The following is a 15,377-nucleotide window of genomic DNA, read 5'->3' on the forward strand; positions in this document are numbered from 1 at the left end:
TCAGAGACACTCAAATACCAACTAAAGCTAGACCAATCCAAATGAATGAAGAACTTCTTCTCCATTGTCAAACAGAGATCAAAGATCTTTTAAATAAAAAACTCATAAGACCAAGCAAGAGCCCTTGGTCCTGTGCAGCTTTTTATGTCAACAAACAAGCTGAACAAGAAAGGGGTACTCCAAGGTTAGTTATTAACTATAAACCCCTAAATCAAGCCCTAAAATGGATTAGATATCCTATTCCAAACAAAAAAGATCTTCTTAATAGGCTCCATTCTGCTAAAATATTTTCTAAATTTGACATGAAGTCTGGATTTTGGCAAATACAGATCCAAGAAAAAGATCGATATAAAACTACATTTACTATTCCTTTTGGGCAATACGAGTGGAACGTTATGCCATTTGGACTTAAAAATGCACCATCTGAATTTCAAAAAATAATGAATAATATCTTCAATTCGTACTCCAATTTCACAATTGTTTACATTGATGATGTGTTAATATTTTCTCAATCCATAGATCAGCATTTTAAGCATGTTAATATCTTTATTAACATTATTCAACAGAATGGCTTAGTTGTATATAAATCAAAGATAAACCTTTTCCAAACAAAAATTCGTTTTCTTGGTCACATGATTTTCCAAGGAAAAATTATTCCTATTGATAGGGCAATAGAATTTGCAGATAAATTTCCAGATCAGATAATTGATAAAACCCAACTCCAAAGGTTCTTGGCCTGTCTTAATTATGTAGGGGATTTTATTCCAAATCTCAATAACATAATCAAACCTTTGCATGATCGTCTTAAAAAAACTCCTCCCTCTTGGACAGTTGAACATACTCAAGCTGTCCGAAAAGTCAAAACCTTGGTCAAAGAACTACCTTGTCTTTATTTACCAATCCCCCAAGCTTTCAAAATTGTTGAAACAGATGCTTCTGATTTAGGATATGGAGGTATTCTTAAACAAAGGATTGATAAAAAAAGAACAAGTAATTGCTTATACTTCTAAACATTGGAATCCGGCACAGCAGAATTATTCGACTGTTAAGAAAGAAATTTTAGCAATTGTTCTTTGTGTTTCAAAATTTCAATCTGATTTGCTTAACCAAAAATTTTTAATTCGTGTCGATTGTAAATCTGCAAAAGACATTTTACAAAAAGATGTTAAAAACTTAGCATCAAAACAAATTTTTGCAAGATGGCAAGCAATTTTAAGTGTTTTGATTTTGAAATAGAATATCTCAGAGGCACCTCAAATTCTCTCCCTGATTACCTCACTCGTGAATACTTGCAGGGAAAAGGTAGTTGACGAACATGCCTAAAAAGGCAGTATTAGCTTTGATAAGAAGCCGAGGTATAAAATTAGCCATATCTGGCCCAAATAAATCATTAGGGTCACAAACCCCAAAACAAACTGGGTCATCAACCCAATCTGGGTCATCAATCCATAAAAAATCAAAAGAAGTCATTGGGTCATCAACCCAACCAACCTCTTCAAACCAAACAGCCAAACAAACCAAACTAGATTATGCCATCCCAATCCAAACGTTGTTAGCTCTTCAAGATCAAGGACTGACTACACTTCCCAAGAAAACTTGGGCAGACATTGTCTCAGATGAAGAACAAGAAGGAGAGAATCTTGACCTAGCTCTCCTTATTAAAAACCTAAAAAACCACAAAACAATCTGCAACCCAAGAATGAGTCAAGAACTTCAAACCTAATCAACCCAAAAACCTGTTTCAAAAGATCAAACACATTATATAGCAAAAAACAAGTTTTCGTCAATTGTCCAATTGGAACCAGAGTATTGGGATAACAACCTATATATATATATATATATATATATATATATATATAGTTGTGGATTATTATTATTATTATTTTTATCAATACGAGATATTATTATTATAGTCAGACACCCATTTTTTTTATTACAAGATCATGTTTCAATTAGTTAAACTTTTTTGTTCGTTTTGTTGTTGATTTATCATTATATCAGAATAATTAATTAAAAAAATAGTTACTATTATTATTATATATTACTATTACGAGTAAAGAACCAATTAGAAAAATTAGTATTACTATTATATTTTGTTATTATGAAAATTATTAACATTATTAATAGTAAAATTATTATGTTATTATTATTGTTATTATTATTATTATTAGTATTAGTATTATTAACAATATTAATATATATTATATTAATATTATGATTATATATGATTGTTGTTATTATTAAATTTATTGATAATATTAGTAGTAGTAAAAATATTAGTATAGTATTACTTATAATATCGATATAAAATATATTAATTTTTTTATATATTATGAAAAAGAAACAAGAAAAATTTATTATTATTAATAACATTATTATTATTATTAGTTTAATTATATTATTATTAATAAAATTATTATTATTATTATTATTATTTACTGTTATTAGTACTATACTTATCATAAATAATATTAGTATTATTGCTATTATTTCAATTGTGAAACAAGATTATATTGTAATTATTTACATTTTTATTATTTGGATCGTAGTATATAGATACACATTTTACTTTTATATACTATGAGATTATATTTTAATTATTTGTATTTTTATTTGTTTTGTTGTTGGTTTGTCTTTACATTTAAGTAATTAGTTGAATCCAAACAAGTAGTTACTAAAATAAGTAAAATAATAAAAGTAAAATGTAATGTTTTTATTATAAATAATCATTTAAATTTAAAAAATAATAATTAGTATTAGTATTAATATTAATATAATAATAATAATAATTATTATTATTATTTATATTTTTATTTTAAATAATATTAGTGTTATTATTATTATATTAATATCAATCTTAGTGTTATTTTTGAATTGTACTATTTAGATACATATTTTATTTTTATTTATTACAGATTATATATTAATTACTTGCATTTTTATTTGTTTTGTTATTCATTTATCTTTATATCTGAATAATTAGTTGAATTAAACAAAGTAGTTACTAAAATTAGTAAAATAATAGAACTAAAGTGTATTTTTTTATTATCAATAATCATATAAATTTAAAAAATAATAATTAAGAGAATATAATTGTAAAAACAAAATAGGAGACCATCTATCTCTATATATGTAATTGTGTATTATTATTATTATTATTATTATTATTATTATTATTATTATTATTATTATAATTAGACACCCATCTTATTTTTACTTACTACATGATCATGGTCCAATTACTTACATTTTTTTGTTTATTTTGTTGTTGATTTATCATTATTACATCGAAGTAATTAAATAAAAAAATAGTTACTAAAATTAGTAAAATAATAAAACTGAAAAAATAAATTTTTTATTATGAATAATTAGTTAAATTTAAAAAATAATAATTAAAAAGATAGAATTATAAAAACAAAAGAAGACACCAAAGATATATGTAGTTGTTCTATTGTTATTATTATTTGTATCATTACGGGATAATAATCTAGAGTATCAATTGTTATTTTTATTATTATTATTATTTTTATTATTATTATTATTATTATTATTATTATTATTATTATTATTATTATTATTATAGTTAGACATACAATTTACTTTTATTTACTCTAGGATCATATTTCAATTATTTGAATTTTTTATTTGTTTTGTTGTTGATGCATCTCTTTATATAATTATAAATTATTGTTGTTAACATTAACATTAGTATTAATATTTACATTAATATTCTTTTTAACATAAATTTATTATTATTATTATTGACAAAAAAGAAATAACAAACTTTGACAAAGGTAGAAAATGTAATTTAGTTATTATCATACTTTTTCTTGCTGATTTAAACTTTTAGAAACTTTCACATAAAAAATTTATATTTGTTGCAAATGTTTTTACAAATTTAAATTAGTAAAATCATGTTAAATATATCTTAAAATTCGACAGAAAACTACTAAATTTTTTGCTGATTTTCATTTTATTTTTTCACATGATTTTCATGAAAAATTATTAGAAAATTATTTATTATTTAATTTTATTTCATTCAAAGTTTCAATTCACAACAAATTTATATTCCTTTTAAATTTTTCTATAAATTATATTTGTTAAAAAGTTACCATAATTATAATATCAACAATATTTTAATACATGGCAAAATAAATATTTTTCAATCATAAATATTTTAAACATGTAAAGGATTTTAAAAATATTAATTTTAAATATTTATTTAATCAAAATTGATAATATTTATTTTTGTTTTATTTAAATATTTCTATTACAATGACCATAAACTATAAATATTACTATTAAATTTATAAAAATATAATATCATATTTTTATGAGGTAATTTTATATTATATTTAAATAAAAAAAATACGTATAGTTTACTATTAGAAAAATGTATATTTTTTATTACTTTTCTCTTAAAAACTTTTATTTAAAAATTAATTACACATTTTTCTACAAATAATAAATATAATATCAATTACATTATTTAAAAAAAAAAATTCGTACGTATGCACGAGTGAGAGACTAATTTTACATTAAAAAAATTATTTATGAACAAATAAGACATTCTAACTCTATGGTGGTGTGTGAGTCTCCATGTACAAAATCCTGTCACACACCTCCTCCGTGACTATAAATGTGGCGATTGGCTTGAGTCCGATAAGATCTGGTCGGGCGGATATGCATTCTCTCTCATCCGAACTGCGGTGAGATTTCAATTGGGTTCTATTTTTGAAAATTTGTTACAATTTAGTTTTGTTAGGATATAATGTTAATTGTGTATTATGTGTCAGTTTGTAATATTTAAATTTTTTTAATTTTTATTTTTAATTTTTAATTTTTATTTTTTTATTTTTTAAATTTTTAACTTATTCTTCTTAAAACTAGAACTGACATGTGTCAAATTAGGATTCTGTCACATGTCAGTTTATGTTTTTTTTATTTTTAATTTATTTTAATTTAAAATTTTTAATTTCAGAAAAAAAACAAATTGTCATGAATCAAATTATTGCTTTGTCATGTATCAATTTTTTATATGAAAATTTTCGATTTGTATTTATTATTTTAATTCAATTTAATCTTAATTTTTTTTTAAATTAAAATAATTTTACTTTTTAAAGACAAATATTTTATATAAATATTATAATGATATTTTATATATATTTCAAAAGTCAGAATTCTCGCTGTCTAGTTCACTCTCCCAAAAACTTTATTCCTTATATCATTTCCGTCCGATTTGTGTTCTTAATGTACAGGAAAAATGTTGCCTTCATTCTCTGAGTGCTCTTTGAATTGTTATTCCTATTGTGGGCTGTAATTGTTAACTTAGGCGAATAGTTCAAATGTAACCTCTTGCATGCCTATATTATTTAGTGGAAAAAGAGGAATCTATGACAACTTATTATTACAGGTATAAGCCACCTATCATTATAAGTTAACCGGTGGTATTTTTGTGATAAAAATAACAGTTATTATGACTGGTAAAAAGGAATCTATCATAATAAGTGAGAAAGAAAAATTTATTATGACAGGTGCAGAGGACCTATCATAGTAGATGGGCACGGTGGCAAAATTGAAATTATGTTAAAAATATATTATGACAGATTTACGGAAACCTGTCATAATATCTTCAAAACCCTACTTTTTTTCCTTCCCTCTTTTCTTTTTCTCTTTCTCGTCTCCATTTTCTCCAACATTCAGAAGCATAGTTTCTTTCTCGAAACAATCATTCGCGCACCGTTCACATGCCATTTGCTCACCTTCCACTCGTCGTCCACTCGTCATCCGCTCGTCGTCCAGTCGCTGTTTGCTCCTCATTTGCGCGCCGTCTGCACTGTTCGCATGCCGTCCGCATGTCGTCCGCACTTTCCGCACGCCGTCTGCGAGCTGTCCACTCGTCCTCTGCGCACTGTCCGCGAGCTGTCCGCGCGTCTTTCGCACTCTTCGCATGCTGTTAGCGTGTCGTTTGCACTGTCCGCGCGTCGTCCGTGAACTGTCTGCTCGTCCTCCATGCACCGTCTGTAAGCTGTCCGCGCGTCCTCCGCGCACCGCGCGCCGTTCGCCCTCCTTATGTTGCTCTTTTTCACAAAACCAAATTAAAAAGGTTTCCAAGTAACTGATATATTTTTTTGTCTTTATCTCAAGAACTGTTCCTTCTATTGTGCACCTTCTGACTCTTCCCTTCATCCCTGATTCTCCCAGGTGGTTGGTGAGTTTTTTTTAGCTTTTGGAATTTTTCTCTTTCATTAGTGCATGTTGGATACATATCCCACAAGCAACCAAGTTTTTTCTTCCGTTTGTTAAATGATTAGATTCAACACATGTCATCTTCGGTAGGCTAAGGTTGGTCAGTGGAAAGAGTGTGAGTCTGCTTTACAGTGCCTAAGGGGGAAGCATGCTGATGTTTATCAAGAGGCCGCTGAAATCAGAGTATACAACAAGTTCTTGGTTTGGTTTGGAATTGTTTGGTCTGGTGATATGAAAGTTATTTGCAGGTAAATTGAATGGAAAGGAAAATGGTAAAATAGAAAAATCATTAAAAAAAATCTGACTTATTATGACGTAGTTTGCACTGCCTATCATAGTAAGTCTGACTTATTATGACAAGTTTCTGCAGTGTCATAAAAAACGTGCATTTTCTATGATTCCTGAAACTATGACAACAGAATACTTGTCATAGTAAGCTCGTTTTACCTGTCATTATAAGCCCATTTTCCAGTAGTGATGTCTATACTCTTGCTGGTTAATCCCAATTAATGTGATCATTTTTTTTTACGAAATTACATTTCTAAATCTTTTCTAGTATTATAGTTTATACTTTAGAATCCAAATTGTATCCAATTCATGAATAAAAAAATTACTATATTTACAAACTTCTTATTTACCATCTCTCAGAAGTTTTTAGGTTAAATTACTCTTTTGGTCCCTCTATTTGTCATGAAATTTCAGTTTGGTCTTCAAATTTTTCGTTGTCTCAATTTGGTCCTCACTGTTAACTTTGATCAGACGGTGTTAAAGTCAATGTCACGTGTCAATTTCTGGTTTGTTATTAAGAGGAAAATGGGACTCATAGAAGATAACATCTCTAGAGACAAAAATGTCTTTATTTTGTAAGTCTAAAATAATATAGCCTTTTATGCCAAATTGATAGCCGAGAAAAACTCCTTTTCTAGACCTAGAATCAAATTTCTGTTTGGGCCCAGTGGTTGATGCATAACATAAAGAACCAAAAACTTTAAGCATGGAAACATCAGGTTTTTGGTTATGCAAAAGTTCGTAAAGAGTTTGTTTCTTTGTAACTAGTGAAGGTATACGGTTAATAAGATAAACTGCATGCTTTATTGCATAAGACCAAAAATGTTTGGGCAATTGAGATTGAAACATGAGAGCACGTGCCACATTAAGATTATGTTGGTGTTTTCTCTCAACACGTCCGTTTTGTTGAGGGGTATAAACACAATTGGTGTGATGTATGATCCCTTTTGAAGCAAAAAAATCTTTAAGAAAAAATTTCGGACCATTATCCGTCAGAATACATTTTATTTTAGAATCAAATTGATTTTCAATTAAAGAAATAAAATTTTGAACTTGTATTTTCACTTCGGATTTTGATTTCAATAATAAGACAATCCAAGCATATCTACTAAAATCATCCAAGATAGTTAAAAAATATTTTTCACCATGAATGGAGGCCTTAGAAAAAGGTCCACAAATGTCCATGTGCACCAGATCAAATTTTTTGAAGCTCTACTATCACTAAGGCAATTTTCTTTGTTTTGCAAAATGATAAATGTCACAATTTTCATTAATATGTTTTGGAATAAAAGAGAATTGTTTGTAACATCCCTAAGGAATATTACTTAATTAAATAAATAAATAAAGAAAAAGAAATTAAAACATCACAATATTATTATTCCCAAACGCAGGAAAATTTAACATATTCAAACAACGTGCCAACATTTATAAAGTAGTAGTAATAAAAATGTACAACTTCCAAAATCCTTTAACATAAATGAAATTATAGTAAAATCTCCTAGCTCTAATCCTAGCTAGCCCTCACTCCATCGTCTGCGCATCCACAATATCACATGTATCATCATATGCTCCCGTATAACGAATCACACGATCATCGCCAATCACAAACAGAAAGGGTGAGCTGATAAAATTTGAAACAACGTATAAATTAATAGAATATATAATTAAGACACCCATCTTATTCATTTTACTTAGTTCTTGGTCAAGACCTTATACCTAAGGCTTTTCAACCTTCAATCACACAATTAGTTAGCCTCAAACTCAGGAATATGATGCTCACACGGTCCTGCCTCTATGAACCTCCCCGCTCGTACTCATGCTCTACGAACCTCCCCAATCGTAGTCCTGCTCTACGGACCTGCGCGTCCGTAGTCCAATACATGTGATCCACCAGCTACGTACCTCCCCGCACGCAACATCTCTCAAGTGTGAGCACAGAACATACGAACCTACGTCGCTCGTATCCCCACACGAGAGTAACAGGATATGAACCTTCCCGCTCATATCATCACATGTACACCACCCTCCATAAACCTACCTGCTCATGGCACAACATCTCTCGATCCAAGTAAAGCATCATTGCATAAAACAACACACACACACACCAGCCATTGACAGTAGCATTTTCGCCTGACGTAGCCTAAGTGCCGCCAGGCAAAATCTACCCAGACCACCTGGCGGAATGCCTTTGTCGCAAGGCGCCAGGTCATTGCGAACCCTCTGTTTGAAGTCTATCGCCTGGCGGACCACACCCTACTGCCAAGCGCACGCGTGACAGTAACCCCCCTGGTACGCTTATCGACTGACGCACACACTTGTGCCGTTAGGCGCCATCTCAGTAGCAGAAATCTACTAGTTTTAGCACCTCAAATGGTCTGACTTGCAGTATAATCTACTCCCAAATATTCAAATAGACACTCCTCTACCCAGGTTACACTATGGGTAGTCTGCAACTCTCATATGTTCATGCACCTATACTTTAGAATTGTCAATCCATCTATTCAAGGTTTCTAAGTTGCCAAGGGCTTTATCATAGTATAGTAATTACATCCATGCCTATGGTAATGACCAACAATCCAATATCTTAAGTCAGGCATTCCAATTATACTGCACTGTAATGAATAAAACTTTCCTTCCTATAGTTTTAAATACCTTTCATAGAATTCCACACGAATAACTGTATGTATTACCATTTTTCATCCCCTTAATGCAAGTCTAATTCTACATACAGATATTACTAATCTCTTATTGCATACCACACACAACAAAGACTGCCCATCCTTAATTTACACTTACTTGTTCACCCATTTTCATATTATCCAACACTTAGTCACTTTCCAATACCTATATGATTGCCTCACCAAGAGCTCATGGTTCCCAATTCCATACACTGCAGCATTCTAATCCTCGACCAATTCCTAATGCCTTACAGCCCCCCTCTCTTCTTACCTCCATCTAATTGAACCACCAAAACCCCCGTGTTGCTATATACCACATCAATTTTCTTTATATGATTTCTTCCTCTTATTCTCATCATATCTTTATATTGTAATTGACCCCTATATTACTGAAAACCCCATACTACAATTTTAATTCCTGTTCAATTCCATCTTCAAGAGTCACACTGTCAAACACTCCCCGAAAAAACCAAAAATGGCAATCTCGCACCGCCATCGCCTGGCAGCCAGTAAGACGCCGCCAGGCGACACATCAGAACCTGGTAAGAAATCCCAAGGTTTTCAAGCACCTAGCCATCCCCTGATTTAAACTTCACTCCAATCATCCCCAAATACAACAGTATTACAAAACCTTCCCAATTTCCCCACACGTACACAAAGCCTATCATCAAAATCCTTGATTCATCATTGCTTATTCTTATGCCAAGGATTCAGGTTCATTTAACTAGGGTAATATGCCCCTTTCATGCTTTCCAACTCCAATTTAACACATAATCAGCACAACAATAACAGAATGTCATTCTCAAGCAATTATAGGAATATAGCAGCCTAACTAGAGGATTATCCAAGCACAATATTTAAAAAAAAAAAACGAAGAGGACACACATCCGTTGCACGTCGCCTAGCAGAACCCCTTTCACCGCCAGGTGGTTCATACCATAACCCATAAAATTGGCTAGACAAGATGTGCCGCATGACGGCACATGAGCCACTATCAAGCGATTTCTGGGCAGAACCCCAGAAACCTTCGAGAATCAGGGAGAACAAGAGAATTTCTCAAACATTCAATCATATCCTACCACAATACATCAAATACGAAAAAAACCATACAAAAACAACTCTCCTTACTTTGAATCATCGCTCAAATTCGAATTTGAGTGTGTGTGTGTGTGTGTGTGTGTCTTTAACCAAGCTCCCTTGCCTTTGTTCCCTCTCCAACAAGGGTTTTCACTCCAATTCTTTGCTCCACACAATACGAATTACTCTGGAAAAGCTCTACCTAACCCTCACACGAAAAAATGCAGCACTTCTTTCTCTAATTCCCTTCTCTCTTAGGATGAATTCTCTCTTAATTACCCTTTAATTCATTAAAACGAATTTTAAGTAAAAAAAATGATGATTAAGGACATTCAATGAGTATTAACCTAGTGTTTTCCAGCCCCTAAGTTGCCTCTACACTATCTGCTAGGGTTCCAAAACCCTTTCATATCCATGCCCAAAAAGGAAGTTTGGCAAAAAGAAGTTTAGTTTTGTTCTTAACAAAGTTTGAACCCATAACCACTCAATCACCATTCAAGTGCATAACCAATTCAACCAATCATGTTTTGTGATAATTCCTATAATTCCTATAATTTTAGGATTACATTATCACTACTCACATTAAAATATATCAACAAAATAATGCACAGATTAAAATAAGACACAATTGGTATACATAGGACTTGAACCCAAGTCCTCTCACACAATTAAGTACTTTCAAATAGTTCAGGTAGTATTTTTCCACGTTATAGCACTCCGCATTAAATGCCTTAAAGGCTTCTATTACCCGCATTTATTAAATAATTATTAAATTAACTATTTAATTTTCTCGGGTCTTACATTGTTCACATAAGATATTTAATCGGTTTCCCGAGAGATGTCCTAATCTATAATGACAAAGGTTGGAGTTTGAAATGATATTGGTAGCACTTTCATTAATGGAAGGTTTGTTTGTTGAAAGAACCTTGGCTTCTTTGTTGACTTGCAGATGATATAGACTTTGTTGAAGATTAGCCAAACCAATCATCCCCAATGTAGTGCAAAAAAAAAAAATCATGAAAGATGAGAATATATTTATGAGTCAATATGAGTTTGGATATGGATAAAAGATTAAAATGAAAAATCGGAACAAACAAAACATTGTGAATGATAAATTCGGGAGAAAAAATTATTGTTCCAGATATATGGGCACTAACAATGGACTTATCAGGTAAACTTATTTGTACAGGTTTAATGTTAGAATAATTTGAAAAATAATTAAGAGAAGATGCAACATGATCTGTTGCTCCTGAATCTATGATCCAGGGGACATTGTAATTGGTGTAAGAGGTGTGGTGTGTGTTAGTGCAAGAAATAAAGGAGGTACCACTAGACTCAAAAAAAAAATTGATCATTTGGAGTGTTGATGAGATTCACTCTACTGGGCTGAACGAGAGAGTTAGGCCCTATTACATCAGAAGCATTTTTTTGTTGCTGTGGTTGGAGCAAAGACATAATTTTTTTTTTGTGAAATTTCTTAAAAAAATATTAGTATAAAAATATATTTATAAATTCATTTCAAGAAATAACTTGTGAATTTAAAACACACAAGAAATTACCTATAGAATTGCATTGTCGTGGTTCTTATGTGCATGGTTCAATTGTTTTGGGTTTGTGGCAGGTGACTCGCATTTCAAATCTGGTTTGTGACACAATAAGCGATTTCTAGCATGTTTAGGTTTGTGATTTCGAACTTGTTTTCTTTGGTGTTCCGATTTGTATCGTATTGATGGGTGGCTTGTCGTAGCGCAATGGCATGGTGGACATGTGACATCCTATGATTAGTGCATATTTGTGTGTAAGATCACGCAACAAGATATGATTAGAAAGATATGAGTGTAGGATAGTGCCACGTGGCATTTCCTGGCTAGGCTTATTTATATGAGTCTAAGAGGGGTGAAAATAGAAAAAAATAGAGATGTTAAATAGTGAAACCTGATTTTGTAGCCAATTTTTGAAAAAATGGGAGTGTATAAGTAAATTATCGGGTATAGAGCCGAATTTTCCGAAATTTGTTGATTTGTGCCTTATTCTAGAGGTGTTTGTAACTTTAATCAATTTATTTTTACATTTTAAATGAACTTAATCTTAACTTCAGATGCATTAACAAATATTAGAATATCCAAAAATTTATGCAACTAAAAAGCACTTTTTAAGAAATTTTTTATTTCACAAGCTCAAAAAGCTTAAATTTCACAAATCCTAATTAAATCATTCTTTTCAGAATAAAATTCAATTAATAGTGAAATCAACATCCCTACTCGGTGGCAACTCAGGTATCTCGTCTGGAAACACATCCGCATATCCATCGACCATTGGAATCATGCTAATTTGTTCCTCAATACTCTTCCTTTTTGTCTGAGCCAGTATCATAAAACAAGTAGCTCCAGCTTCAATCTCCTTCACTGCCTAGTTAGATGATATCAATTCTAGCCCCAGAATCACATCCAACCATTCCATTGGCAAGCAGATGAGATTCACCTTGAACCTGTGGCCTGCCACCTCTAAAGGGCATCCAACACAAATAGGCGTGGTGGATACCTTGCCAGACGTTGGTGTTGCAACTATCAACTCGCACCCTAACTCTCGCATCACTAGACCGAGCCTCCTCACACATTCATTGGATACGAATGAATGGGTAGCTCCTGAGTCATACAACACAACAACCTCACACATTCATTGGATGATGAAGGATTGACTACAACCAAGGATGGAGGCACATGCTTAAGAAGACTAAGCATGTTTAGAAAGGAAGTTCACTAATCCTTCATCTCTTTCATTTGTGTTTGTTATTTTTGATTCCCAAAGTTGACTTAGTTGAATCAACTTTAGTTGACTTGTTGACCTTTGACTAGGTTTGACTTGTTGACTATAGTTGACTTGACTTAAGCCAACATGCTAATCTATGTTTATTTGCTTTGTAGGTTAATTAGGAGTAAGAAAGCAATGCTAGGTGGCGCATGGTGATTGGGGAGCATAAATGATGTGGAGGAGAGAGTAAAGCAAAGGCATAAAGCATAAAGTAAAAGGCATTAAGCAAGTGTACCTATGTACCTTTGGTCTCTTTTGTTTTTAGCACACTTTGGCCACTTTTTGGAGACATATGAGACACATTCTTTGTCTCCTTTTGTGCTAGAACGAAATTAGTCTTGCACACACCATAGTTAGCTCTTTTGTCTCTCATTTTTTGTAACCTTATTTGACTTAGTTTCTAGAAGCTAGGGTTAGGTTTTTGTAGAGACATCCTTAGGTATCTTTTATTTGCTTAGAGGCCCCTAAACTCTTCTATATAAGGGGTGCTCCTAGACATGTAAAAGGGTTGAAGATTTTGAAGTAAAAACACTCTTGTGGCTCAACCATTTGTGAGAGTTTCCTCCCTTGGGAGTGAATACTTTTAAGCCTTATCTTGCATAGCAAGTGGCGGCACACATCCACTCATCTTCAAGGTTGCCATGGCTTCTAGCCTAGCCTTGTAGTGGCGTGCTTCTCACATTTTTACCATTTCTTTCCTTTTCATTTTCTGTTTTCTTCTTCCTTTAATTTTTCTTGGTTTTTTATGGTTTATGTGCTTTCCATTTTCTTTTTGTTTTGAATCAATCCATCATCTTCTTCTCTTGAGCTTTGTGAAAGGAACCTTCACATCTAGATAGCTTGCTATCTTAATTTTCAGTGGGGATTTCACTTAGCTTTCTTAATCAACTCACACCATATTCAATAATCTTAAAAAGGAACAAGATAATCCTTCATTCGTAGCTCCTGAGTCATACAACACAACAACCTCATGATTAAACAATAAACAAGTAGACTACACAAATTACCTGACTGAGTAGCCTCAGTGGTCATTAGGGCAAAAACACGACTTTGTGCTCTAGGCCGATCTCCTACTGGTTTCTTGGCTGGCACACCTCCAACTGGTTTCTTGTTAGGGTAGTGACGTGCAAAATGCCCCATTTGATCACAAAGATAGCACTTGCCAATGCTACTACCACCACCCAAGCTGCTAGAGGGTTTTGGACAATCCCTCATGAGGTGCTTCCCACCACAGTTATAACACTGTAGTTTCCTAGCCGAAGACTGTGGTCTGTTATACGACTTCTTCTGCTGTCGTGAGTCGATGGTGTTCTTCTGAGGTCGAGCCACTCTACTGGGCCCCATCTCCAACTGCTCAACTGCCTTGGCCTGCTCCACCTAAACAGGAAACTCCCTGATCCGTTGTGGTACTATGAATCAGCGCAACTCATGTTTCAGTCCGCCCTCATATTTTCTGCACCTTCACTCCTCGGTGACAGAGGGCGAATAGAACCTCGTTAGGTACTCAAACATGTCTATGTATGTCTGCACAATCAGGTTCCCCTGCTGAAATGTGAGGAATTATGCTTCCCTTTCATGCCTCGCACTGTCGGGAAAGTATTTTTCTCGGAACCTCGTCCTGAAGGAAGTCCAGGTAACCTCCTATGCCCAGGTCTGCATCAGCTGTTGCATGCCCACCCACCAGTATTCTACATCTGCCACCAGCAGGAAGGTGACGAAAGGCAGCTTCTGTGCATCAGTGCACTCTATCACCCTACAGATCTTCTCACACTCTCTAAGCGAAGCATCTGCCTCATCAAGAGTGGATTTGCCCGTAAATTTTGAGGGCTTGTGCCTCTTGAAGTCCTCCATCGTCACTAGCCGAGTGGGTGCTACCACGGCTCTAGGTTGCGCTGCAATGGGCTGCATCTCATCAGCCTCGACATTATTCCTCCCCCGCCTGTTTACAATAGCTTGAGCACGCCACATATACACTGTTCACATCAAACAGCTTCGGTTAAGACTTACACAAAAGTAGTTAACAATCATAACTCAAAATTGTCTCGCAAACGAAACACGATAAACTCACTCCCCACAGATCCCATAAAATCATTTTGAAAACAAAGCTCTGATACCAAATGTAACATCCCGACCGGATATTATGATTTTAAATAATATTATAAAGAAAATATAAATAACCTCATTTCCCAAAAAACAAATGGAAATTTAAAACTTTAATACACACTTAATGAAATACCTCAATTCATAATTATAATTATAAACTCCAATAAATAA

The 15,377-nt window shown here is 32.8% G+C and overlaps 1 protein-coding gene across 1 annotated transcript; it reads right to left on the reverse strand.

Moving 5' to 3' along the window:
* Nucleotides 1-12,524: 12,524 nt before the first annotated feature.
* Nucleotides 12,525-15,071, reverse strand: LOC114165410. Its single transcript, XM_028050047.1, has 4 exons — nt 14,751-15,071; nt 14,111-14,480; nt 12,774-12,937; nt 12,525-12,701 (listed from the first exon to the last, which is right to left on the reverse strand). Exons 1-4 carry the CDS (start codon nt 15,069-15,071, stop codon nt 12,525-12,527), a joined length of 1,032 nt encoding a protein of 343 aa, XP_027905848.1.
* Nucleotides 15,072-15,377: the final 306 nt, after the last annotated feature.

The sequence above is a fragment of the Vigna unguiculata genome, chromosome 10 (assembly GCF_004118075.2).
Source record: "Vigna unguiculata cultivar IT97K-499-35 chromosome 10, ASM411807v1, whole genome shotgun sequence".
NCBI classification, from domain to species: Eukaryota; Viridiplantae; Streptophyta; class Magnoliopsida; order Fabales; family Fabaceae; genus Vigna; species Vigna unguiculata.